The sequence below is a fragment of the Antedon mediterranea genome, chromosome 3 (genome assembly GCF_964355755.1).
Source record: "Antedon mediterranea chromosome 3, ecAntMedi1.1, whole genome shotgun sequence".
In the NCBI taxonomy this organism is placed as follows: Eukaryota; Metazoa; Echinodermata; class Crinoidea; order Comatulida; family Antedonidae; genus Antedon; species Antedon mediterranea.
Window position 1 is genome coordinate 9,111,671 of NC_092672.1, and position 27,386 is coordinate 9,139,056.

The 27,386-nt window shown below is 33.0% G+C and overlaps 3 protein-coding genes and 1 long non-coding RNA gene across 6 annotated transcripts; all 4 read left to right on the plus strand.

Annotated features, from left to right (window-relative positions):
- Window positions 1-803: 803 nt before the first annotated feature.
- On the plus strand, window positions 804-4,890 carry LOC140044790 (uncharacterized). Its single transcript, XR_011844495.1, has 2 exons — window positions 804-1,577; window positions 2,726-4,890. It is a non-coding gene; the product is annotated as an uncharacterized lncRNA (long non-coding RNA).
- A 170-nt stretch (window positions 4,891-5,060) lies between these two features.
- Window positions 5,061-9,636, plus strand: LOC140043994 (uncharacterized). The gene is made up of 8 exons (XM_072088477.1): window positions 5,061-5,405; window positions 5,714-5,840; window positions 6,112-6,217; window positions 6,626-6,816; window positions 7,498-7,670; window positions 7,865-8,000; window positions 8,728-8,775; window positions 9,374-9,636. Exons 1-8 carry the CDS (start codon window positions 5,061-5,063, stop codon window positions 9,634-9,636), a joined length of 1,389 nt encoding a protein of 462 aa, XP_071944578.1.
- LOC140043533 (uncharacterized) lies at window positions 9,383-17,855 on the plus strand. Of its 3 annotated transcripts, XM_072088056.1 has the most exons (7): window positions 9,383-9,628; window positions 12,098-12,713; window positions 13,212-13,375; window positions 13,930-14,096; window positions 14,346-14,585; window positions 15,602-15,828; window positions 16,198-17,855. In XM_072088056.1, exons 2-7 carry the CDS (start codon window positions 12,642-12,644, stop codon window positions 16,450-16,452), a joined length of 1,125 nt encoding a protein of 374 aa, XP_071944157.1. In that variant the 5' UTR covers window positions 9,383-9,628; window positions 12,098-12,641; the 3' UTR covers window positions 16,453-17,855. The 3 variants fall into 3 exon arrangements, with proteins under 3 accessions (XP_071944157.1, XP_071944160.1, XP_071944158.1); XM_072088059.1 differs by lacking the exon at window positions 15,602-15,828 and having other exon boundaries at window positions 16,198-16,378; XM_072088057.1 differs by lacking the exon at window positions 9,383-9,628 and having other exon boundaries at window positions 11,766-12,713.
- A 2,810-nt stretch (window positions 17,856-20,665) lies between these two features.
- On the plus strand, window positions 20,666-22,544 carry LOC140043996 (uncharacterized). The gene is made up of 4 exons (XM_072088479.1): window positions 20,666-20,834; window positions 21,237-21,409; window positions 21,898-22,033; window positions 22,498-22,544. Exons 1-4 carry the CDS (start codon window positions 20,804-20,806, stop codon window positions 22,542-22,544), a joined length of 387 nt encoding a protein of 128 aa, XP_071944580.1. The 5' UTR covers window positions 20,666-20,803.
- Window positions 22,545-27,386: the final 4,842 nt, after the last annotated feature.

A 27,386-nucleotide genomic window follows, 5' to 3' on the forward strand; every position in this document is an offset into this window, starting at 1 on the left:
CCCTGGTCTTAATAGAAAGTAAAATTACGTATAAATTAATAGAAAACCTGTACTGCTACTCATCTCTCAGGATGGCATTCCACCTAGCATTTTGACTTATATACAGTATTATCAAAGAACTTATAACACAAGAATCTCCTGTTCGTCCGAAGCGCGTAACAATTTCGAAAGGCATTGTGGGATAGAATAAAGCTATGGGTGGAGCCATTGTGAGCCATGGAGTAGGGCGCCCGCATCAAATTAGAAAGTCAAAATCATAGAGGGGATCTGCTAATGCTCTAGGGGGATAGAGTAATTGACTGAGGAGTAGGGCGCCCGCATCAAATTAGAAAGTCAAAATCATAGAGGGGTTGTGCTAATACTCTAGGGGGGTAGAGTAATTGACTTCCTAGTTTGGAGGGGGCGCTGCTCCATGCTGTGAAATGGCGTCGCCCAGTTTGACCTTTTAACCCTTTACTTCCGATACTGTGTTTTGAATGCAAATTGAAGAACAGGAGATTCTTGTGTTATAAGTTCTTTGGTATTATGCTATTATCTACAGAGTTTATGATCGAATATGTTGTGATTTGCACGGTGCAGTAGCTATCTATCTACATTTATTTCTGTCTGTCGGGCTTCTATCTTTTTTTACATTTCTAACGAGGGGTATTTTTCTATGCTCAACAACTCCCATCGATTGTCCCAACAATAATGCAATACTTTGTAACGTTTAGGCCTATATGTTAGATTATAAAAGGATCCCAATTATATAAGCTTTTTGGACCGCTATCCTGGATAATCCTTTATAAATGTATTATTTGTAATGTCAGTAATTTATTTTATCACTTTGTATATATTTTTTATGATGATTTTCCTAATAAATTCAAATCAAATCAAATCAAGTAGGCAATTCATTATGAATTTGACTCTTTTGAAAACCTAATTTTCAATTGCCCATCGGTAGTCATGATTTACACCAGTAGGCCTACAAAACGAAAGTTCTGTACATGTTTTATATTGTTTTCAGCTCCAATCTTCTTTTTTTTTTTCAATTGTTGGCCCTCTATTTGAAACAGCAAGATACCTAATTCGAGATCATATGACGCAGTTGTTGTCTTGGTAATCTAAAACGAAACACTGGGTATCAGAATCAGTTTCATATCTGTAAACTAAATTTCTGCGGGATATATCCGACTCATTTCATAAGACTAAACTATGCAAAACCACACACTTTTGAATCGTATGTTCGTTATATCTATCTGTTATCTTTCGTGGAATGTTTAAACACAAAACGCAAATAGATAAGACTATTCAAATTCGGTTTAGGTCTACGCTTAATTACAAATTATTACATATGTAGGTGTATGCACTGTGTGTTACGATGCATGAATAGGAAATCCGGTTATTGAAGATAGATGTTTCCGTCCTCATATCGTATTTATGAGGCCTAACAGCAGTTAGTGGGCCTAAGTAAGTAACCAGGCCATGCTCGTTATCTTGCTGGTATGATTTTAAAGTGTTACTAGATGCTAGGCTCTAAAATATCGTTGTCTTACACCGTTAAAACACATTCGGATCTGATTTGAATATTTAACAGGGTGAGTCACTTTATACAGTAGAATATTATTTCTCATGATTTTGTAGACATAGCCTACTGAAGATCCATTTACACTATAGGACGATAACGATCGACGAAAAATAGATAAACATACATTTTTCTTGAATAAAACAAAAGAAATTAGAACAGTTTTCGTTCTAGAACTATTAAGATAATCATGTATGCTGTATTTGACAAATAATATTTTAAAAAATCAAATGACGTCATGATCAATAAAAACAATAAAATCGTTGTATTGTACGATATTATTACTCTTACTAATCATGACGTAATTTGATTGGACGTGTGGAAATATTATTTTCATCAAAGGCAGCATAGATGATAATCCTATAATTCTAGGATGAAAACTGTTAAAAAATATTTTGTTTTATGTATGACAAATGCATATTTATATTTTTATCGTCGATCGTTATCACCCTAGTGTAAATGGGCCTTAAGGCCGCGGATCTGAACGCCCCTAGTGTAAATGGGCCTTAACAACGTGAAGGATTAGATTCAAGTTAAATTACAATAATTGGAATTCTTTGAGTTTAATATATGAAACAGTGAGTGTGTTTATTACACAAGCAAAATCATATTAATATCCTTGTTGATATAGTAGGTTTGGAAATCCCATGTTAGATTAAAGTCCTACCAATGAGGCCGATAAGTGATATGGATGCACCTTGACCCTCAAATATCCATGTGAATTACAATTGAATTTGTTCTTTCGTTTTTGTCTGTGGTTTCTAATAGTCTTTCCCGGAATCTTTATGTTTTCCGGTTTTTACAGCCAAACCCATTTTCAGCGAAAACCAAACTATTGCATAATACAAATAGATGAATTCACAACCAATTTTCATATATGCCGTTGACAAAATTTGTCAACGGCATGCTTCCATTCTTGGGATGTCATCCAGAATATAAATTATTGTTAAAAATTGTTAAAGTAAGTTTTAGTGAACTCTAGTAGGATCGATACGGTACCATCAATCAATATGACTGCGCAATAAAGGCTAAGTGCAATCGAAGAGAGGGGACATTTAATCTTTATAAAACGCTCTATGGAATTCACTGAAATTATTGGTATGGTCAATTATCAACAAAAAATGTTTAAAATATTTAAAAGATGCACTTTTTTATTTGCAGTAATTTTACGGAATCATGATGTTTTACTCATTGGTCTTAGGCATACAATTAATAATAGTCACAAAAGTATCAACGGAATTGTCGACCAACTTATCTGCTGGAACGACTGACTATGAGGTCTCAACGAACGCATTCTCTTTGGAAACTATAACTGACCCTATCAGTAAAATGTCTAGGCCTGCTACACAAAGCAATACTACGGTATCTTATGCTAGGCCCACTACTCCAAGACCCACAGTCACATATCCTGGAAGTCATACACAACATTTATCAACCAACAAGACAAACATTAATGGTGCGTTTAATGTTTCTGCAGTTCCTCTTGGAAGTTCATCAGCAAGGGTAAATTGGCATGTACCTTCAAATACTGTAGCGATTAAACACTATGTTGTTTTGAATTACAAAGACAACTGCAAAAACAATGAATTATCAGATTTAAAACTCGACTCGAAGACAATTTTGGTAAATCTTACTATCAGTTCAGTAATAATAGGTAACCTATCGCACGTTACTAAATACTGTGCATGTGTGGTTAGTATATCTTACTCCGAAAAGGATATCTCAGGAGTTAACAACTGTAATAGGTTTACAACAGAGTATGATCATCTAAATACGAAAGCTACAGTAGCCCTCTCAATTGCATCAAGTTTTATGGTTCTGTTTTGTATAATAGCTATTTACAATGTTGTGAGGAGTACGCGGATGTTGTCCAGACAAGCGAAAGATGAAGAGTTAATACCAACTGTTAATCATGACCTATCGACTAATAGTGATGACGACAACATTGAAAATCCATGATATAGGAATAATTTATGCTACACTTTTTAAAAATAGTGATATGATGTCGGTCAATACGTAACACTTTTGACATGTAAAATGAACAACAATCAGCTAAATTCATTCGTCACAATAGCATAAACGTACACTGGTCTTCCGCACCCGCATGACCCCGAGTAGGTCTACTAATCTTTCTCCGTAGGTATGCATTACGTCATTCTATTAAAGAAGCACGCATTACTGCACGGATTGTAACTAGCGCCATCACGGTGACATGCGAAACTTTTTTACTGAAAATGTTTAACTTAAAATAAAAAGGTGATTTAACAAAAGTAATAAATAAGAAACATTCACTATGTACAAACATTGAAACGTAATACTGTACATGACTCTAATAAACACAGTGTTATTAATGCATTTTCAAATCCATTATCTTTCATTTCATTTAGCCTCCTACTGTAGTTGTATGGATGTTTAACATGTTTTTTTTAATTATTAAATAAGTAATAAATACTTAATCAAAACGTTTTTATCTGTATCAGAGATCTTGATCAATTGTGCTTGGTGATTAGCAGTCTGATGATGACGTCGTCTATCGGTCGATAGAGACCGACACGGTCTGTAAATAAGTTCTTGGTTTAATTAATTATTATCAATCAATTACATAATTATTAGGTTATTCAAGAAAGAAATTGTAGAATCCAAGAACAATTGCACGCGATAGACTTCGCTCAAGCGTGGCCAATTCCTCCAGAATTATAAATCAATGGATTTATAATTACAGAGATCACAGTACATACACAGCCTACTTGTGCTATTATGTTATATGTTATGATAAAATAATATTGATCAATCGTTATATATAATTGATAATGTAGGCTAAGTCTACGCTCGAGTCTTCGTCTCCGTTTCGACTCATCTGTGCCCTTTTTAAATGTAATAATTTGTTACATATTTGAGAACTTGATTGGTATAAGTTTATGTTATAAAAATAATTTGAGTAGTTACATGTGTTCCTTTTTTAGCCCAGGAAACTTTATTTATATTTATTATATTATTACATTCGTTTTAAGCGTATAGTTTTTAGCGTGTAGATAAAGTAATGGGTTGTGTTTTATAATACTAAAGACAATAATTGACGTCTAGAACATCCGTGGTGATGATCAGGGCATAACAATAATGCTGTTTGGTTTTAATATGTTTTGCAAAATATAACACACATTTAAGTAAACTTAAATAGGCCTACTTGAAAAATTTGTAATAATATTTATATTTATTATACATTCACCCGTGATGAACTTATTTACGGCGGTGTAAATTAATATCAGATAATGAAGAAAGGAGTAATTAATAGAAGCATTGCAAATCAATAAAATCAATGATGTGAATCTATATGTAAATATACCATTTATTGATAATAATGAATACTGTAACTAAACTGATCGATCTGGCTGTATTGAAAGTAATCAAATGAATGAAATGAATAACAGTAATTCGATGTATTGGTTGTCAACTTAGCAATACACACAAACTCTTCGTTCATTACAACTTTTAGAAAATGACGATGATGAAGAATAGCACAATCTTTGTCCAATTTACCGTTGCGTTTATATTTCTTTTCCGTATTACCAGTGCCGTGGTGACATGTCCAAATACGGAAACAAACGCCATCTATCATGGTCGCAAGCACTGGACAATTCCAGATGCTATGACTACTTACAACGATACTGACTTGGCGAGTTGTTCAGTGTTTTGTCGTCAAGACACTAACTGTAAATCGTTCGCGTTTGCTGAAAACACCTGTACGCTGTATTTGATCCAGGTGGGCAAGAATACCAGGAAGCTTGTTAAAGATTTAAAGTCGGTGCATTTTGATGGTCTTCAAGAAATACCAAAGAAACAGGTAGGTGTTTGTTGTTTTCTATCAAACAATAAAGTTAATAAATTAACTTACTAAGCCTCTGCAGCAGTACATTAGACGGAGCAAGTTGACTCCGAATTTTATAGGTCTATACTGAATAATAAAAATGTTTTAAACATAATATGATCTGTGAATACTTTTTTTTACTTGATTTGTTTTGTTTATTATTATTATTATTATTATTTCCAATTCAATATTTTAGGACAATTTGTAATGTTTAAGTAAGTTGTTTGTGTTAGATACCGTACGTATCGTTGCCTGATACCATAATGTTTATTTTGCTCTTTTAGAGTCGTTTTGGAACATGTTCAGTGGGAAACTTGTGTCAGAATGGAGCAAGCTGCGTTAACGACTGTAGTGACAGAGGTTACAGCTGTGTCTGTGCAAAGAGGTTCAGAGGCATTAACTGCGAACATGGTAAGTTAATTACTAACAATTCAACATTTGAATTATTAATTAATCTCTTTTAAACTAGAACTATAACAGTAAAGCTCTGTCTACACTGTCAAACTTTATGTGACAAAAAAATGTGATGTGCCAATATAATGGACACGCCGACGTCATATCACTATCATATTTGGGCACATCACACTTTTTTGTCAAACTAGTTTGATAGTGTAGACAGTGCTTTAGAGAGTTTCGACATATATTCCGTAGTGTTTCCTAATAAAGTTCTGTTATGGTTTAGGAGTTAAAGATCGACTTAGTTTAACGGATACTATTACAGTTGGGTATCCTGGACGTATAGGCCATTTCTGGTCTAAAGGAAAACTTTACATCGTTGTCGGAAGTCGGTAAGTTATAATTTTAATTAAACTGTTTGCAACGTGTAACAATATTTTCCAATATTTGATGTACGATGTATTAAACCTTGTATAGACTATCAAGCTAGTTTGACAAAAACATGTACCCAAATATGGTAGTGATATTAAATCATCGTGTACATATTTTTGTTACATAAAGATTAATAGTGTAGACAGAGCTTTAGTCAATGAGCAATTGAATCTGTTTATGCGTTGAATGGTGAGACTATTTCACGTTTTGAAATGGCAGGCATACATCATGTGTGTTTACAATTGTAGTTAATAGTAGAGGTTGTTATTTCTATTTTTCGTATTCAATGATTTGATAATGGCTAGTTGGTGTCTTCGTTCAAATGTGAAGCATTTTTTGCTTTTATTTAAAACAATGTTTGTCTACAGAGGATCAACGGATGGCCTATACGTTTATAGATATAATTTGGAGACATCAACATCTGAGCAGATACAATTAATTGAAGATAGTCGTATTTGGCGCCCTAATATATTTACTCTAGAAGATGATGTGTATGTTGCAATGTCAAAGACATATTCAGCAGATCTTCTGAACACATATCGCTTCAACCCAGAAACTGGTAATTATGTCTTGCACATTGTTACAACTTGTAACATAATTTGATGTCCGATTTTATACTCGCATTGGCGAACTTCGAGAGAATGTTAGTTGGGATGTCATTATATTATTATGCATCTACTGCTGTACGGGTCAATTAAATTCCAGAACAATTACACAAACGCAGTAACAAATCGGAACAAAAAAAAACGTCCTCTCGCTAGTGTGTTTTTCCACCGGTCCTTTTTGAAATCTCGGAAGAATTTCACCAAAATTTCCTTTAAACCAACTTGTTACTTTTTGCAGATGTGGAAAGAGTAATGTCGTAAACAGGATACAATTATTTTCAAGAAACTTGATTAGTTTCAATTATTTGGAATCGTTCTAAAAACACTCTTCTCTGATAAGACACTAGCGGGTAATACTAGTAAGGTTGATATATGGTAACATAAAACAAACACCGACAAAAAGTTAGGCAAGTCATTATGATTTTACAGTATTTTTCGAACTATTTTTGTTCATCTTCAAGAATAAAGAATACAATGTGACATATTTTATGCAACGCATGTGGATTTATATTTATATAAATCGTTATGTATTCATATATTTTATTTATTTAAACAAAGTACAGTTTTCAGATATTGTTTATGGTTTACAAATTACTTTATTTATAAATTTGATTTGTGAAATATCTTTTAAAAAGAACAATTTGAGGATTCGTTCACAACGGAATGTGGACGTTGCTCGACATCATTTTTACAAGATAGTAGAGGAGACTCAAGTTGGTTTGTTGCTCGATTTGAAAATTCCGCTAAGACTACAAACTCCGAAATGCTTTCTTTTACAAGAGATGGTGTTGGTAACAAGTACTCTCAGGTAAATGTAATATTGTTTTCGAAGTTGACTATAGAAGCTGACAGTATTATTAGCTATCATAATATAATTAAATCAAATATTCTGTTATATCATCAAAATAATAATAATGCCTTCCGTATCTTCTGATTATACCCAATTCTTTTTGCTATAAAATGTTAATGATTATTATCCGATATATTTTTTTTTGTATTCAGTTAATCGAAACAAATGGAGTAGAAAGCTCGCACATGTTTGAAATGGACGGAAGTAACTATCTAGTATTACCACAGACACGCAATACAGGTGGAGATCTCCAAGACACGTTGATCTATCGGCAACGTCACGATTATGGTAAGAAACATTCTTGGCAAACTTTACACGTCACCCATTCGGGTCTCGGAGAGATCAATATACAAATAATGAATGTTTATGAGTGTAATGATGAATGTTGAAATATAACCTTTCATCATTCACCTCATGCCATTATTTGTACCATTACACGAATACAAAAACATTCATCACATCTAAATATTCCTGTCATTTGAATCAGATTGATTGAATCACAATAAAAGATAGGCCTACAATTGATTCACATTGAACTTTTGTAACATACTTTACATTGCAAAACAATTATATATGTTTGGTTTTTTTATAATATATTTATTATTTGAATTTTATAATCACACCTACGGTAGTGTTAATTATGTCAACAAACTCCCCCCAAAAACAATCATAGGCCTAGCTCTAATAAAGCGCCTAGCCTAGTCCTAGTTATTAGGCTGCGAAAGGCAGCGATACCATTACGAAACTTCGCCAGGAAATTGAAACTGTTTTATGCTAATTGTGTGTTTTTCCTACGATTCCCCATCTTGCAGAATTTTTCTTATTAATTATTCAAAATCATACAAACGATCTAAAGCTAATTTAAATGCTTTTTTGACCTAAAGTAGTATGTAGCCTTGTAATTAAAGAGATGTCATACTACGCCGCAGCCATCAAAGAAGGTTTTATAAAAAAAATTATAATATGGCACTTTTATTTAGATCGAAACCAACCGTTATACACTTTGTCTTTTCAGGACGACCAAAAACAGCATCAGTATTTGCAATTTTCATTTTAAATGAAGGTAAACCATTTATAGTATCTAAAGAAATTTTAGATCTTCTTCCCTTTGGTTACCAAACTACATTATTTTTGTACAATATCCTCCAAAGTTTTACTACTGGGGTCAAATCTTAGTTTGTGCGTGTTATTTTACTTCCTTCATGGTTATTCATACTATTCGGGCCCACTACGAATTTGAGCCACAGCCAAAGTGCGTATATTTTCCAGGCGAAAATCGGCAATACATTAGCAACTCTTTGAAGTTTACAGACACGATCAACGTACGAAGAAGATGTTCACGATCGAGTTTACAAATCAAGTCAATTTACGACTTTGGTACCATGGGGGCTGCGGACGTATGTGGAGGATTGTCAGAGATGGGGTGAGGGTATTGGGCATGTCGTTGATGGGTTTCGCAGTTGATTAAGGGGGATTCGCTGTAAATGGAGAGGCTACCCCCTGGCTACGGACCTGGTCAATGTCTTCTTTTGTTCTTATTTTCAAAAGTTAACATTTTAGCCACTGGCTTATCGTACTACTGTAGTAACGTGAAGCGACGCCTATAAACAAAATACATATTAAGTCTCGTTTGTCAAAATATATGTCATCTCGTTGTTTAGAATGCTATACTGCTACTGATGGTGTTGATTATCGAGGTATAGTAAGTACCACCACTGACGGTTACACGTGTCAAAAGTGGACAGACCAAACGCCTCATACACACAGTTACACACCAGAGACATATCCTGGTTCTGGGTTGGGAGACCACAACTATTGCCGTAATCCCGCTTTGGGTGTGACGGCCTGGTGTCACACAACCGATTCTACAAGGACATGGGAATACTGTGATATTGGCACTCCAGCAATAAACTGCAGTATGTAAACAATTTTTTTTTTCTTATTTTGCATATTAATCAATGTTTGTGCAGAAAACAATACACATACGAAGCGACTCGCGTCAAGCGTCAAACCGAACCGTAACTATGACGCGACGAACGATTTCAGTGTGAACATCAAATAAATCGAATAATGAGACGTGAGGCGTCAATCGATTTATAACTTCAACGCGATGAATTCGGAGATTGCGAAGGCTTCTTGCTTGAATTCTATCAAGCTTCGCGCGACTCACTTCGATTTGACGCCTACCGCGTGTCGCTTCACGTGTAAATGTACAATGTGCACCGGCCTTTAGTATAGTCTAATGTACATCAGAAACGCCAACCTGATTCTGTTTGTGTGTGGACGCTATATTGACATTTGTTTTTCAATACTGGACCTGGTCACAAAATCAAACAATTCTCCAATTCTCCCCATACTGGCGGGAATCTTCAGAATGTCATTTCCCAATAAAATTTAATTTCCTCCGGATATTTTGGATAAACAAAAAATATCCGTATCTATATATAAATTTACGTAAGGGCAAAATTCGGTAAATCGCGCCTTACTTCTAGAATTTTTACTCGATGGTATATAAAGTTGGTTCGTACTTTCGGTACTGATTTTAACCACCTGATGTAACCCTCTTTACTAATTAAATTAAGTTAGATAATTAGTTATTGACGATTAAAACGAATTTAGGTTCAACGATTTGCCCCAAATAGGGGTGTTTTTCGATCGTGGTATACACTGTCTAATGGATGTCCATCTTTAAAAATACCCGCCACAAAAATGCGAGGAGGCTTCGCATTTTCCTATCTCCTCCTACGATAATTGTTTTTAATAGCTGAAAACCGGTTGAACAGCTAGAGTACAGCATCATAATGTTGAAGACAGGCCGATTTTCTTTAAAAAATACTATTTTGATAGATTTAATATACGATTATACAAATGTATTGATTTGCGATGAATGGAACATCCCAATCTCTCAGTCTGCCAGAGTTTGGTTTAACACAAGTAGGTAAATTTATGAGCCCTTGGTTTAACACATACGGGTAGGTAAATATATGGGCCCTTTGAGAATAAACTTGAAATACTTTGACAATACTTTAAATACCTATTAACTATTTTTGGTCCTCATTTGAATCGAACATTTCTTACTGTGAATGTTCGTACTGTTAGATGTAATATAAAAATATATACAAATAAACTTTATTACTGAGATTGTGGTTAGGCCTCACTGTTAGATATATAAACACATTATTATATACAAATAAACTTTATACTGACAGTTCCCTCTCAACGTTTGTATTAATTATTAATTAATAATTACCAATAATATAAACGTCGTAGTGGTGTATCGTGACATGTACTTTAATATTTCAATCGATTATGACAGTGACAGTTTTAGCAAAGTATTAAATCGCAAATGTTTTACTGTATTTAGAGGTATATTATTTATAGGCCTATAAAACATGAACAAAATATTTCGTTACTTAGTGGAAAAAGAATATATTTAAAAATTGTTCCTCTTTGTACCTATCTGCTTTCCCATCCCTCAAACCTAATGTTACATACAAAACACAAATTGGGTTTCTTTAAATGAGTCCAAATCAAACATTTGGACTCATTTTGTGATAAGTTTCTCCTTCGGAAGTAATTCCCAGGGTGCTAATTTTAGTTTAGTTTATTCGTTTCTGTAAACGACAATGTATTGTAGTCCTTCGGTACGTACATTTGAAATCACCAGTTTTGTTACGCTGAAATTACTGTGTATTCGAGAACCATGTGGGCACGACCTAGATGGTACGCGAGCGAAGCGAGCGTACCATCTAGTATTTATAATTTTTGCTACTCCAGTTAAAGGGAAAAACAATGAAAATATGCTAATATCGGTCCGTAAGTTCTTTATAACAAATGCATGTATTGTTTAATATGTGAAATAATGAGTTGGCATCGTATTTTCCGCCTTTGAGACATCTGACCCATGTTTAGTATTATTATTATTGCTCTATGTAATATATTTTTTAAATAGTATACCGCCCTCAATAATAGTTTGGACAAGCTTTCGTAAAACCTCCCAATATTTAATTTTTCCGAGTTGGGATGTTTGCAAAAAATTTGCTTTAATTAGAACCTAAACCTGGACGACAAACAAATAATGTTGTCCTTACTATTAGATGGACAATTAGGACATCTTAACGTAAGATGAAAGAGACCGTACTGTAGGCTCTAAGTGTAACTTCCTACAGTAATGCCTACCTAACGGGTTGGTACCGCATTAACACAATTATTTATTATATTATAATCACAAACACTTACACATTGAATAACAGCTTACTGTACACGAGGTGTGTTTACAAATGTTTGATCCATAATTATTCTTTGCCTATAGTTTCGAGTTATTACCTAACTTCCTATTCTTTTGTTTTCCTTTTGTTTTTCTTTATAATCATACCTAATTGTAGCCGCTGGTAAGTTATTGTAATATCATATAATAAATGTTATAGACCTGGTAGGTTCCAACTACACCATCCTGATTATGAAATTATTGCAATTTATATGAAAACATCTTTATTAAGCTTGTCCATTGCATTAGATGTAGTTGATGACCTTTATACAATACAAATGAGACCATGGTTAAACTCTTCTCAAATAAACATATTTCTTAAAAAATAGGATTTAAAAAAATAATAATAAAACATGCAATAATATGAATGAACATTTCCAAAATATAATTTTCTCAACGGACCACAAACCGTCAACCCTCAACTGGATAAACTCGTCCAGATCTTCTTCTAAAGAAATAAAATGATCAATGTTCAGAATATGTTTTTAATTGTCTGACATTGTTTTAACGTCGCGTTACTGTAATTATTTTTTTCCTGACCATCATATCCAACATATATAGCTTGGAAACTTGTGTTCAAAGCTGTTTCTGGTGTTAATAACGTTGATCTGTATGATCTGTGGAGCACAGTAGGATCAAGGAATGAAGGAAACCAAGATGCCATGAAGCTTGATGATTCCTTTAGAGACCATTACAAAAGCAGCCTAGTTGACGCTTGGGATAAGGTTTCAAAAGTAAGTTTTAAAGATGTATTGTCCCCCTGAAAAATATTGTTTTTATATATTTTTTTTAATATGCCATTTTAATGTCTCATAATAGTTATCCACTTTGACCAAAAAATGGATCTAAACAAAATTTATTTACCTGAAAAAATGAAATTTAAAGCAAAAAATGATCAAATTGGCTGCCAGCCAATGGATTTTTGGTTGAATTTGACCATTTATTGTGCTATTTTATAAGTGATAAGTTTTCGTGGTTTTTTTTCTACGGAAGTGATAACTTTATTAAAACTACAAAATAACTTAAAATCAGATTAAAAATCTGATTTAATTAATCTTCGTGTTTTTGGTGAAACAATACATCATTAAGGTGGAAAGGCGTGTAATTCTACCCTCGTAGGGAACTTTAATTACGGTACTCCTCTTTCTAATATTTCCTTTGTCCTCCACACTTCTCTCATTCTCAGTCTATGTTACGGGCTTACTAATTATTTCATACTTGTTTTCTGACAGGTGAAAATTGCTTTATATGACAAAGGAAAGTCTAAATTGTCGCTAATATTCAACGCTGTGGACGCTAGTAAAACTGAATGGTTCACCAAAGAAAGGCTGTTGAATTACCCGTGGAAAGACCTCCGGACTAAAACACCACAAATGTTTGAACTGTTCCCTACAAGGTTAGTTATAACAGTTTATGGAATTAGTAGATGTTTTTATTTAATTGTAAAACAGGCTGATTTGAGCGATAACCCGATTATAAGCTGCAATGTATTCCTATTTCATAGTAGACGAGAGAAGTCCTTGACCAATGTTAGGACCAATCAAGGTGCTTTAAACAGTCCTGGCTTTGTTTGTATCAAACAGTGTTAGTGGCGGTAATTATCGCTGTTGGTTTCGAATGAATAAAATTAAAAAATATATAAAAAAAATACAATAATCATGTTTTGTATTTACCTAACGAGTGTGGCTCTACTATGTTGGCACTCGACCAACTGGCTTTATCAATTAAGAGAGGGTATAGTATATTAATTATAATAAAATAAAATAATATTTTTATTGTGGTATATTAATTTTTAAAAACAGCAAACATGAAAGAATAATATCAAATCACCATAGAAAAAGAATAATTAATTTTTGGAAAATGTGTCTGTCACATACAGTACTTATCAATTGACAAATACACTTGTACAATTGTTTTAACCCAGATGTCGCACTTTAATATGTCTTACAGTTCAAATGGAAACAGATTTGGTATATATGACGTCATTGGCAATTGTGCAGATCACAAATTCTGGATGGCAATATCGACCTTTGAAGAATGTGATTACGAAATGACTGAACCACGACCAATTTTTATGTACTCTGATCGAAAAACGTCAATAAAGGCCACGTCAGATGGTATGCTAATAAAACTTTATCAACATTTTATGTAAAACAACATGAGGAATTTCAACAACAATAAAAAACCGATAGAACATTCGAAATTTCCAGGAAAAAAAATTAGGAAACTACCATTTTTTTAGAAGTGCCAGATGATAGTATTTACCCAATTACTTGTCAAAAAAATACAAATCTGGATTTTTAATAATACAAATAATACCAAAAGAGTAATTCTTATAGTCATGTTTCATTTAAAATATATTTCAGTTTTTCTGGGCTGTTACCTCGATAACGGGGCTGAGAGAGCGCTTTCTAGTTACATTTTTATGTCGCCTGGTGTAACAGCCTGGGATTGTCTTGACCTATGCCGTGGTTTGGATTACAAATATGCTGGTGTTGATATCATGAACACCGCATGTTATTGTGGTGACAGCGGTTATGCTTCTGGTGGCACTACAAGTTGTTTAGGTCGTACCGAATCCGACGCAACGCTTATGATGAGTACAGGTATTTGTTTGTTATTCTCCCTATAATTATTTTTTCTTCTTCTTGTTTTCATATGAAAGAAAACAAAATATACCTTTGATAGCGGTATTATTATGGTAATATGTTTTTGTACTGATATCCTTTTTCCTAGAGTTCGTACAGATAGGTCGTTCCGTTTTTTTCTCGTTTGAAACGGGTATAATTAGTTATTAATATATTATTAGTGAAAAATGTGAAAAAAAAAACACCGTACTGAAATGTGCATGACCTTATTATGAGTTTGAAAGAAGCAAAGCACCGACAAACTTGCCAATCTTAAAGTTCCAACTTTAGTAAAGTATGTAGTATATATTTCCTAAAACACTATGATAATTATGATTTTTTTCTGATTGTTCTATTATTTCCAAATTTTGTTTATTTGAAGAAGATTGTAATAATTTGTAGAAAAATCAGTCGTAGTATGAGTCGAAAATGTTAACGTAAAATAAAGGAATCAGTACCGGTATACATAACCGGTTTTTGTTGTATCAATCCACCCAGAAATTAGTTAACAGCATGTATTGTTGTAAAAATAATAATATCAGTACAGGTTCAAGCTTCTCATCAACAACTATAGTTTTCTTAGTAGTGAATATTTTATTAGAATAATTATGACATAATATGGGACATTATAGAGGGCGCTATATAAGCATGCAGAGAGATTAAATAATTTTGTGTAAACAGCGTTGCCAACCGAAATGTTTGGTTTAAAGGATTTAACCTATTACACTGAAGCCCTGATCGGTTCGAGGTCTTTCAAGAACATTTTTAATAGTTGAAGAGAGATTATTTAGAGGGTTAGGTTTAGTAGAGTATATTTAGGAAGTAGATCAGCTATCTTGCAATACTTTATAATACAAAATAATAAAGGTAATGAATTATTCATGATTTCTGCCTTAACCTCATAGAAAAAAAATAATGCAACCCGATGTACTGGTCATCCAACTTGGAAATAATGTAAAAATAAACCACGAACCTTTTTGTATTTTGTCTTTTAGTACAGCCATGGACGTTACATCAGACTATTTCTGACACAAATTTGCCACAACATGTAGATTCTTTCCAAAATAATGGAAAGTATTATATAGTTGTACTAAGCTTTGGAGATAGTGAAGCGCGTCCAAGGCTAACCCATGTATATAGATATAGTAAATCAACAGAACTGTTTGAGCTTCATCAATCTATAGATAGACCTTACACGAGTTACCATTTTATACTCTTTGAGGTAAAGCTGGTTTATCTATTGAATTATTTCTGAGACTCAGGCTGAAGTACATTCACACTTGTTCTGGTTTCCTGGAACGGAAGACTGGCAATTTTGTTAAATAAAAAATATTTTAAAAAAAATAGTAATTGTCTACAGCGGTGTGAACGTAACTGACGCACATGAATCATTTTCTTTGGATTTTTAGTCCACTGATGATCACTATGCATTACTAAAATACATATTAAATAAATGAATAACTATTTATTATTTTAAAAATACCTTGTATTCTCAAAAGAACAGTTGGTTGCAATGAGACCTTTTAAAAACACATTTTAGTAGAATGATTTAGGAGTTTTAATAATATAAACTATCATGTTTATATTTCAGGCTTACAAACAACAATACCTTGTAGTGACGTCATATACTGATGTCGTTACAAATGGTTACGTTGTTAAGGTACAGTTCTACAGACTAGAAGGCAATTACTTCGTAACACATTTTGAGATCGATACTTGTAGATCTATTGGATGGGATAACTTTGTTACGGACAATGATGTCTATATTATTGAAGGCAACTACTACGGGGGACAATGTACCTCCGCAAATTCAAACGGGAATTTGAAAATATATAAATTAACATAAGTTATTAATTCCGGTATGGTAGTGTTTGACAGTTCGGAAAGTTATTTCTGACAGTGAATAAAACATTCCCGTATAGCGATAGATTTCTGGTTTTTTTTTTGCATTTTACTACATTATGATTAGGCCTAATGATTATAATTAATTTTATAGATCTACTGTTCCAGATTATTTCAGCTCATTACCTCTATCAAGCTGGTACTAAAACGAGTTTTAAAAAGGGCAAAACTTTTCAGATCATTTTTAACATTTTATTTAATTCATATGGTCGCAGGATACCTTAAGGTAGACTCCATAAAGTTTATCACAGATAGCTGTATATTCCACCTCGTTAAATAGAGCATTCAATCTTTCTCAACTCATGAAATATTCTCTACCATCCAACTCATAGACATTTATTATTGATATACTAGACACAATTGATAGATAGATTGAATGTATAAGCCTACATTAAAAAATATTTACATTTTTTATTTAATTAAGTTTAACCGTGACCAGCGTTCATTTAATTCAGGTGCCGACTTCGCTCCTCTAATGATCCCACCCGACTTTTCGATCTAATCGGAAAGCTGGTGACAATGCTTTTTCTGTCGCCGCTCCGCGGATCTGGAACCTTCATTTGAGAGGAGCGAATTCGGCACCTCTATTTAAACGTCAACTTAAAACTTTTCTTTTTAATTAATTACTAAGTATTGTTAGGCGTTCTGTTCTTTGTAGAGTGCCATATAAAAAACTATAGAAGAGAATAGAATGAATATGTGTAATGCTGTTTTATTACCTTACTTTTATTATTGCTATTAAATGTATTCATATTATAGTACTGGTATATAAAAGCTGTAGCTTAAACCTGAAAGTACAATAATAATCTAATCTATAATCGGAAAATTGAATATAGTTAAATGTACTTTTAGGCCTATACTTTTTATTGTGTTCATTTATTGAAGTTACTTTCATTATACTGTTATTGATTATAGTTATGCGCGTAGTAAACATGGTGCGATCGATTTCTTCATTTTTACGGAGTAAAGAGAAACTCAAGTATGCTTAGACTTTCCCGAGTGAACAAAATATGGACAATGCCAAAAGTTAGTTAGTAGAAAGCTTATGTGTGGATGTTTGTGTTAAAGTAACAATCGGCAGTTTCAACCACTAAAGAGAACATTGTAAAAGTTCATTATTTAAGAACGACTATATTATTCGTAATGTTTACTAATCCAAAAATCCAAAATCTTCTTGAAACAAAAGACATAGGCCTAATTGTTTTAAAAGGCTAACATTTTAGACAACGATAAGTACAATGTGGCACAACTGGCGCACTTTTCTTTTAACTTTTTCTTGTGTCTATTGTATAGCTTGATATGGATTATTTAGGCATAATATTACTGAGAAATAAGTCATAAAAATAATAAAATTGATTTACGTATTGATGTATACGATGTTGTAAAAGAAAGCTTTCACTACCGTAGTATTTATACATCGGCGATGGAAACGACAATTTTACAAGCTGTTGTATGTCTGTCTCTTTTCCGTCTCGCAAGTGCCGTTGTGACATGCCCCAATACGGAAACAAATGCCATCTACCATGGTCGCAAGCACTGGACAATTCCAGATGCTATGACTACTTACAACGATACTGACTTGACGAGTTGTTCAGTGTTGTGTCGTCAAGACACTAAATGTAAATCGTTCGCGGTTGCTGAAGACACCTGCACGCTGTATTCGATACAGGTGGGCAAGAATACCAGGAAGCTTGTTAAAGATATAAAGTCGGTGCATTTTGATGGTCTACAAGTAACACCTACACAGCAGGTTGGTCTGTTATTTTTCTTTTATCGTAATACTACTAACAGCCGTACAAAAATGTACTTGTAGTAACTTCCAGTTAATCAGTAAACTTTACACTTACATATGTTACACTTCTGTTTGATCATCATTTAAAATGTTTATTCATAATCATTCTATAATTATATATATATTTTATGTTCCACTTAGCTAAGACCCTAAGTCCAGCTTCTTAAACATCATCAATTAGGCATACTGTGTGAAATGTATAATACTAAATATAAATGATAGAAGACATTTTTCCTTTAAAATGAAGTTCATAAATAATATGTTTACCGTGAATTTCATACTGAATTTAGATATAGGGGAATTTGGAATTAGAAGACGCTTCGGGATGTAAATTCCTTTTGGACATTTTTAGGGCTATCTCTGTTTTGTACTTTTGTGTTGGTATCGAAATAAATCAAATCAAACATAATAATATTATTTTTAGCGGTATAAAACATGCCTTTATTATTGTCAATTCAATTTTTGGAGTAATTATTAATTAAGGTTTTCTTTATTAGTTAATAGGTAACATTGCTTTGATTCCATACTGTTGATTTTGCTCTTCAGAGTTGTTTAGGGACATGTTCAACGGGGAACTTGTGTCAGAATGGAGCAAGTTGCGTTAACGATTGCAGTGGCAGAGGTTACAGTTGTATATGTACGGTGAGGTTCAGAGGCAGTAACTTTGAATATGGTAAGTAGATAAATTGGATAGATTGTGTGTACACTTCTTCATTTAAATGGTGTGTGTGTCTGTAAACGTGTTGACAAATGGTGTGTGATTATTGGAAAAGAACACAATCATTTAACACACATAATAAGTTTGTGTATAATTCGATATTTAACTAAAAAATCTCACTTGGTATATATTTTCTTCTAGCATTGGCAAATAGACTGAGTTTCCAAGCAACTATTCCACTCGATGATCCTAACCGTTTAAGTCATTTCTGGTCTGAAGATAGACTTTACATTGTTACCCGCAATTTGTAAGTATAAACAGATAAAAAACAACCTCTGTAACACACCTAAATTAATACGTTATTGACATTTGAATCATACATTGTTTTGCCCATTGTTATTGAACGTAGGCTACGTATGAAGGTAGCCCTACTAAGCTTGGTTCCCACTAGCAACGCAACGCAACATACGCAACGTAAGAAAATGCCCTTCCAATAATTGTATTTGCCCCTGCCTGAAATCAAACCTACGATGTTTGCAGCACTGTTGCGTCGTCGGTTCCCACCTGTGATTACGCAATACAGCACTTTGGGTCAATACGTCGTTGCGTTTCGTTACGTTGCGTCGCTAGTGCGAACCACGCATTACAGTACAGTATATTGCACGAATACAAACATGTATGACGACGTGTGTAACTTTTATACTCCGTGTTGAGCTTACTTTCAATCAAGGTAATCTAACAACAAGGCGAACTCAGATTTGTATCACTTACTAACGTAACATTAACCACTTAAGCTTGGTTCCCACTAGAACGTAACGCAAGGACGTAAACGCAACGCAAGCGTTTTAACCAATCACAAGCGATGGCTTATTCGCTTGTGATTTCTAACTGTCTATAACTTCGCTTGTCATTGGTTCAAGCTTTAGCGGTTGATTTTTGTTACGTAAAGCGTGGTTCAACGCAGCGACGTATTGAAGTGATGTATTGCGTAATCACAAGTGGGAACCGACGACGCAACAATGCTGCAAAAATCGCAGGTTTGATTCCACGCAGGCGGGGGCAAACACAATTATTGGACGGGTATTTTCTTACGTTGCGTAGGTTGCGTTACGTTGCGTCGCTAGTGGGAACCAAGCTTTAGTGGTTAATATTAAATTAGTTGATTTTTGTTATGTTAGTAGTTAATGTTACATTAGTGGTTTATTTTTGTGATGTTAGTGGTTAATGTTATATTAATGGTTGATTGTTACGTTAGTGGGTGATACAACACTGAGTTCGTCTAGATAAGAACTCCTTTGTTCATCTTATGTGTGGCTTCGACAAATACCAACAGAACTGTACTATTTACGAGCGGTGTGTGTTAAGGGACGTGGAACTGATTGTGTCGCAGTCACAGATAAACCCTTTGATCTCTGGAACTCGGCATCTTGTTAGATTGCCATGTTTCAATCAAATACTCTTCCATATGTTATCTTGTCTACTTATGAAATTATAATTATATAATAGTTCAGCTAAAATCTTTGACGATTAAATAAATGGCAGATTGATTGAATACAATATTAATGTTTTGTATTCGTAATAGTGAAAGAATTTCCATTGGATGAAGATCAGAACTATTGACTATTATTTTCATGTTGTGGGTATTGGTGAACTACCCGCTTTTCTAATAATAATTGTACTTGTTTTTTGTGCAGAGGATCACCTTTATGTGTTTAATTATGACGTGCAGATGTCTACGTATGAGCAGATCCAGTTCATAGCAGACAGTCTAGTGTGGCAGGTTAAAGTATTTACTGTGGACGATGATGTGTATGTTTCAAAAGGAAAAGGTTTTCTACAGATCCAATGCACGTGTACCGCTTCAATCCAGAAACTGGTAATAATTACTTTGATATAACATAACACTAGGATTTAGATTCTTTTAAATCCATAAAATACTGAGGCGACTAATTCATGCTTTGATTTATAGTAGTACAGTAGTTAGTTGACTTATTGTGGTTAGTTATTGTGTGTTAATGCCACACCACCACACCCACCCACCCTCTGTTAGCAGACACATTTGGGAGTGAGAGAGAGAAACATTCTTTAGAAATTTCAAACTCTTCTCTTTCAGACCTTTAGACCTAATTCTTTTTATTGACAGCAGTAGGAAGACTAACTATTATGTTTGCATGGCTATGCCTTATTATATTTAAAAGGAGAGAACTTTTAAATGTACTACTATTGTAACTACACAACGTTTATATACTACTTATATTAATATATTATTGTTTTAAAGAACAACTTGAGGATAGATTTTCAGTAGAATGTGGGCATTGCTCGACATCGTTTCTTCAAGATAGTAGAGGAGACTCAAGTTTGTTCGTTGCCCGATTTCAAAATCCAGACAAAACTACAAACTCCGAAATGTATTCATTTACAAGAGATGGCATCGGTGAAGAATATAGTCAGGTAAGTTGTTCAATTCTACATTAAAATAGGCCCTACATTGATTTCGATCTTCTTTTTCGCAACTAAACCATACACCAAAAATTGCTGATTTTTTAGTTTAGTACTGAATCCAAAGTGGTCACATGGATATATAGAACCGACAAAATCGGTTACATGAATTGACAAAGTTACAAGATTCAAACGCACCAACATAACTTAACATGATATCATAGGTCATCTGTTCTTGGTCATCGCAAATCAAAATATCCCTATTTTTTTCATCAAATATAGCTAAACAAAATTCATTAAGAAAATTCATATCCACAGGTCTTTATTTTTTTTGTATAATTATTGACTTTATTTTTATAGGCCTACAGATATAATATTATTCGAAACATAGTTATAGTATTAAACCTGATGTGGCTTATGGGGAAATATTATAGTCTGGGGGTCAATTTTAGTGTTTTTAACATCCTAAAACTATTTGTTATTGTTTCTTCGTAATAAAGTTAATTGAAACAAATGGAGTGGCAGATTCGAACATGTTTGAAATGGACGGAAGTAACTATCTAGTATTGCCACATACAGCCAATACAGCTGGTAATACCAAAGACACGTTGATATATCGGCAACGTCACGATTACGGTAAGAAAGCGTTTTTTTAAAATCGCCTTGCATTGATAAATATTGCAGACAGAGGTAAAAAATGAACTTGTTTTAATTTAAAAATATCACGTCATACTGTAGATGAAAGGTTTCTAATATATATTTGTGGTAATCGTTTTTAAGAAATGGAATACTAGTTTGTGTACACGTTGAAATAGTTACCGTTTTATAATGTGAGGCCAATTGAAACTGATAAAGATGATGATGTAATCTAATAAAATGATAAAACGATATAAATAGAAGATCAATGAGGCTAATTTTAATATAATGTGTAATTTTCAATGATTAATTTATGTGATGTAGGCCTATGACTTTATCAATTTTTACATATTTTGATGTGTTTTTTATTTTTATTTTTATATATATTTATATTACATTCTTTCAATAAACAAACGTTAAAAATATTAATGGTATGTTTTTATTTATTATTTCGTTTATTTTAGGAAGACCAGCAACGGCATCGGTGTTCGCAATTATTCATTCTAAATGAAGGTAAGCGAGTTTAACTTTTAATATAGTAAATTGTTCTGATCCGCATCAACAAATCTGAGTTCCACTTTTTTTTCCATGGCACATGCTTTATACACCTAAGATGGAACTGTGAATGTTTTTGTATATTTGTTGAAAAATGTAATGTTATACAATCATCATTATTAAATTACCTTAATTATGTTATTCTTTTGGTTTATAATTAAAGTAACATAATAACTTTTTTTTTACTTTCTATCATACGTATTTAAGCCAACGGTAAAGTATGTTTAGTTTATGTTACATGCATTTTTACTAAGTATATGTAAACTATTTTTGTTTTTCTTGTAATAATGTGATACTCCTGGTCCGAACTTAAGTGTTAGTTTCTCTAAGACAATCTAACACCAATATGCTGAGCCCCAGAGATCAAAAGGTTTATCTGTGGTTGCGATCAATTCCACACCTTCTAACTCTTTGACTGATTTTCGATTGGTCAATTGGCTTCCTAAATCTTTGGTTAACAGACACCGCGCCGCAGTTGAGAATATGTATACAGTTGGTATTTGTCGCAGCCAGACATAAGATCAAAGTACTTCTACAAGTGCCTATCTTGGCAAGCCGAGCTCAGCGTCCTGTTGTTAGGTTACCTTAGTTTCTCTCTTACAGTAATATCTTACTAAATAGAAACTAAAGAATGTTTGATTGGTGACTCGTTTTTGTTTTGTTTTGTCAAAATAATTTTAGTTTCGCACTTTTTAGTGTATATTTAAAATACAGTCTTTCATGAAAAATAACATTACACATTATTACACACTTAGATTTATAGTTTAAAAACGACTACTTTTTTGGAAAGGCTATTAGGCATACTTTATTAAATGTAAAGATTTTGTTTTTGTTCATGAATCAATCAAACAATTATTCTAATTTTGCTGTAATTCTATATTTTTTATAGTGCAGTATCACTGTTATGGCAAAAATACATATTATCTTATTTTAAAAAAAGACTATTTTAATAAAATTCTTACAGATTGGAAACTTGTATTCAAAGCTGTTTCTGGTGTTAATAACGTTGACCTGTATGATTTGTGGAGCACAGCAGGATCAAGGAATGAAGGAAACCAAGATGCCATGAAGCTTGATGATTCCTTTAGAGACCATTACAAAAGCAGCCTAGTTGACGCCTGGAACATGGTTTCCAAAGCAAGTTTGCTATAGCTATATATATATATATATATATATATATATATATATATATATATACTGTACTACTGTAGTAGGTATATTACAATGTATATTTCGATATTGTTGTTTATGTAGTTCTTATCGACTCATACCGCGATAATGAGGCTGATAGAGCACTTTCCGGGTACATTTTGAAGTCACCTGGTGTAACAGCCTGGGATTGTCTTGACCTGTGCCGTGGTTTGGATTACAAATATGCTGGTATTAATAATAAGCACACCGAGTGTTATTGTGGCGACAGTGGTTATGCTTCAGGCGGAACAGCATCTTTCGTTGAACGTTCTCAATCTGAAACAACACTTATGATGAACACAGGTATACCACATAAAATGAATTTCATTGAAATGTACAGATCCAATATAGACCTTTGGAATTAGAAAGATACAGGTTAAGGACATTGTGGAAAAACTTTTTTATTTATAATATTACCATTAAATTTCGGAATATTGCTTTATGTTGGTCAACCTCATTTTTTTATTACGTAACTTTACCGGTGATTTTAAACCGTCCCACAATGCATCGTTTTAAAGGTCTTTCACTATAATTTTCTATGGGTATGACTTTAAGTTCTTCCTTCTGAGAAAACTCCAACATGGTATATCGTTGCTTTTCTAATAATTATACTATCTCATTTACATTTTCAGTTCAACCATGGAAATTACATCAAACTATTCGGACACAAATTTTCCTAAAACGACAGATTCTTTTGAACATAACGGAAATTACTATATAATTGTACAAAGTACAAAAGACAGTGAAGCACGGCCACTACACACTCATGTATATAAATATAGAAAATCAACCGAGCTTTTTGAACGACATCAATTCACAGATAGTCCATACGGTTTCGGCACATTTACACTAGTAGAGGTAATGTATGTCATAATATATTTACATTGTTAGTCATAGTAATGTATTATTAATAATTCGATGGAATAAGAAAGAATAAATCCTTCTCCCTGGCTTATAACTTTCTACAGACATTTTTTTTCATTATTTCTAAACTAATTCCTCCACAAATTCCTTCAATGATTCCTTCACTAATTCCTTCGCTAATTCCTCCACTAATTTCTCACTAATTTATCTACTAATTCATCGACTAGTTCCTCTACTAATTATTCGACTAACTACAGTACTTCACTAATTCTTTGAATACTTCCTTCACTAATTTCTCTACTATCTTCCACTAATTCTTCCACTACCTCTTTCACTAATTCTTCCACTATTTTCTTCACTAATTTCTCTACTAATTCCTCCATTGATTATTCCACTACCTCCTTCACTAATTCCTAAACTAACTCCTCAACTAATTCCTCAACTAAATCCTCGACTAATTACTCAACTAATTTCTCTCCTAATTCCTTCCCTAATTCCTTTACTAATTCCTCGACTAATTCCTTAACTAACTTCTCGAATAACTACTCCACTAATTCATTCACTAATTCCATCTCTAATTCCTTTCGACTAATTCCTCAACTAACTCCTCGACTAAATACTCCACTAATTCCTCTAATAATTCCTTCACTAATTTCTCTAATAATTTCGCCTCTAATTCCTCTACTATTTCTTCACTAATTCATCAACAAATTTTTGTACTATTTCCTCCGCGATATATTTCTACGCTATTTTTTCACGTATTCCCTCCACTAATCCTTCTATCATTTCTCTACTACAGTATTTAATCCACTTTTTCTTCAAAGAATTCCTCACATAATTTCTCTTTGAGTTTATTCTAATCTCAGATTTTCCCATGCAGTGCATGCTTTTGATATAACTATATAGAATAAGCCAGCTAAATTTCAGCATCCAATACACACGAAATTTTAAATTCTTTGTTATGCTTGAATTTTCATAATTTATTAAAGTATGATTATTTACAGGCTTACAGACAATGGTACTTGATATTGCCACCGCGTGAAGACATTGCAACCAATGGTATCAGTGGCCTAAAGGCAGTTTTCTATCGGTTAGAGGGAAATTACTTCATAAAGCATTTTGAGAAGGATACTTGTAGTAGTTATGGATGGGGTAGCTTTTCTGTGAATAATGACGTGTATATCATTGAGGGCAACAGATATGGGGAGCCATGTACTTCGCCTAATTCAAACGGCAATTTGAAGATATATAAATGGATATAACGTCATTTTGAACTTAGTAGACTAGGTTCTGGGTCTCACGATACCGGTGTGGAGAAGAACAAAACATAATCAAGCCCAGATTTGTTGTTTTTCTAATTGTATATTTTGTCATGTTATCAAAATTAAAATGTTTAAACTCAACCTAAAAATAACTCGCGAGGAAGTATCATTCTCTGATTCTGAGTATTATTTTGTTTTGTTTAAGTTTGTCTTTCTTTTTCTTTAATTTGTTTTTGTTTCTGTTCTTTAAATTTTCAATGCCGTTTTTTTTTTTTTCTAATTTCTTTTCTTTGTTTTTTTTCTTTTTAATTGTTAAGTTTGTTTAACAGTCGAATTAAATTGTAAATAAAGACAGCTAGCTATTTTTTAATTTCTCATAACATATCTCATCAACGTCTTTTTCTTTTTTTCGTTTTTTTTTATGTTTCGTTATTTTCTAAATTATGTTTGCCTTTAAAAAAAATCAAATTAGATTACAAACACCGACAACTAGTCATTGACATCTCTCCTATGTATTTTTTTTTCTGTTTATCTATTTCTATCTTTATTATTTTTATTTTCTTTCTTTACATTTTTTTTTATTTTTTTATTTTTTAATTCCGTTAAAAAAGTAATTTTAATCGTAAATAGCCATTGCTAATTTCTTATAACAAAAGTTATCTCTCCCATGTTTTATGTGTATTTTTAAATAGTGACAAAGATTGTAGTGGGGAGAATATTTTGAGTTAAGGTAATAATAGGAGTTATGTGCTATATAGTATGGATATGTAGCCGTGAAACTGTATAATGCCTTATTTTACAAACCTGATGTTTTCTATGACAGACATTTGTTAGTTATGCATTTTGTGAGGACTATAATAGAGCCTGCTATACGCTTTATATTATACATTGATATTTCTTATTTCATTGTTCTTTGTAGTACCAAATAATGATCAATAATGTATTGATTATACTGAGCTGTACTAGTAAAAAAGTGTTAACGAATTTCAATATTGGTATAGTTACATTTAGAGAAAACAGATCGATATGTTCACTTGAATGAATAAAGCTATGTCTACGACACTATCAAACTAATGCCAAATATGGTAGTAATGTGCCAAAATATGGTAGTAATATGACATCATCTCATCCATGAGTACATCACATTTTGCTGTCACATAAAGTCTGATAGTGTAAACAGGGCTTTAGACTTTTATAGAAAACTGGTGTGCCATAGCAGGACTACACATTAGATGACAACATCGAACTCGCACTCTTGAACATACGATATTATGTATGGATTATTAAGTATGGATTCCAAATTTTTCCACGACACAAATAGATTGAAATATTAATACGCATGCGCATTAGTGAATTCGGCTAGTGGAAAGCCGGCTTAAGATATAGGGTAAAAAAAGTCATGCGAGATAATAATTGATTTATTAATTGATTACGCACGAACGTTAGGCTTTCAGATATTATTATATATTGCAATTTCTACG

What these genes read in the sequence shown, in the direction of transcription:
- LOC140043994 (XM_072088477.1), top strand. Translation starts at nt 5,061, where the DNA reads ATGACGATGATGAAGAATAGCACAATCTTTGTCCAATTTACCGTTGCG. An exon ending in AGGCATTAACTGCGAACATG is followed by an intron (nt 5,841 to 6,111) that starts GTAAGTTAATTA and finishes GTTATGGTTTAG; the next exon opens with GAGTTAAAGATCGACTTAGT. An exon ending in TCGGCAACGTCACGATTATG is followed by an intron (nt 8,001 to 8,727) that starts GTAAGAAACATT and finishes TTGTCTTTTCAG; the next exon opens with GACGACCAAAAACAGCATCA.
- LOC140043533 (XM_072088056.1), top strand. Translation starts at nt 12,642, where the DNA reads ATGAAGCTTGATGATTCCTTTAGAGACCATTACAAAAGCAGCCTAGTT. An exon ending in CTTGGGATAAGGTTTCAAAA is followed by an intron (nt 12,714 to 13,211) that starts GTAAGTTTTAAA and finishes GTTTTCTGACAG; the next exon opens with GTGAAAATTGCTTTATATGA. An exon ending in AATAAAGGCCACGTCAGATG is followed by an intron (nt 14,097 to 14,345) that starts GTATGCTAATAA and finishes AATATATTTCAG; the next exon opens with TTTTTCTGGGCTGTTACCTC.
- LOC140043996 (XM_072088479.1), top strand. Translation starts at nt 20,804, where the DNA reads ATGCACGTGTACCGCTTCAATCCAGAAACTG. An exon ending in TCGGTGAAGAATATAGTCAG is followed by an intron (nt 21,410 to 21,897) that starts GTAAGTTGTTCA and finishes TTCGTAATAAAG; the next exon opens with TTAATTGAAACAAATGGAGT. An exon ending in TCGGCAACGTCACGATTACG is followed by an intron (nt 22,034 to 22,497) that starts GTAAGAAAGCGT and finishes CGTTTATTTTAG; the next exon opens with GAAGACCAGCAACGGCATCG.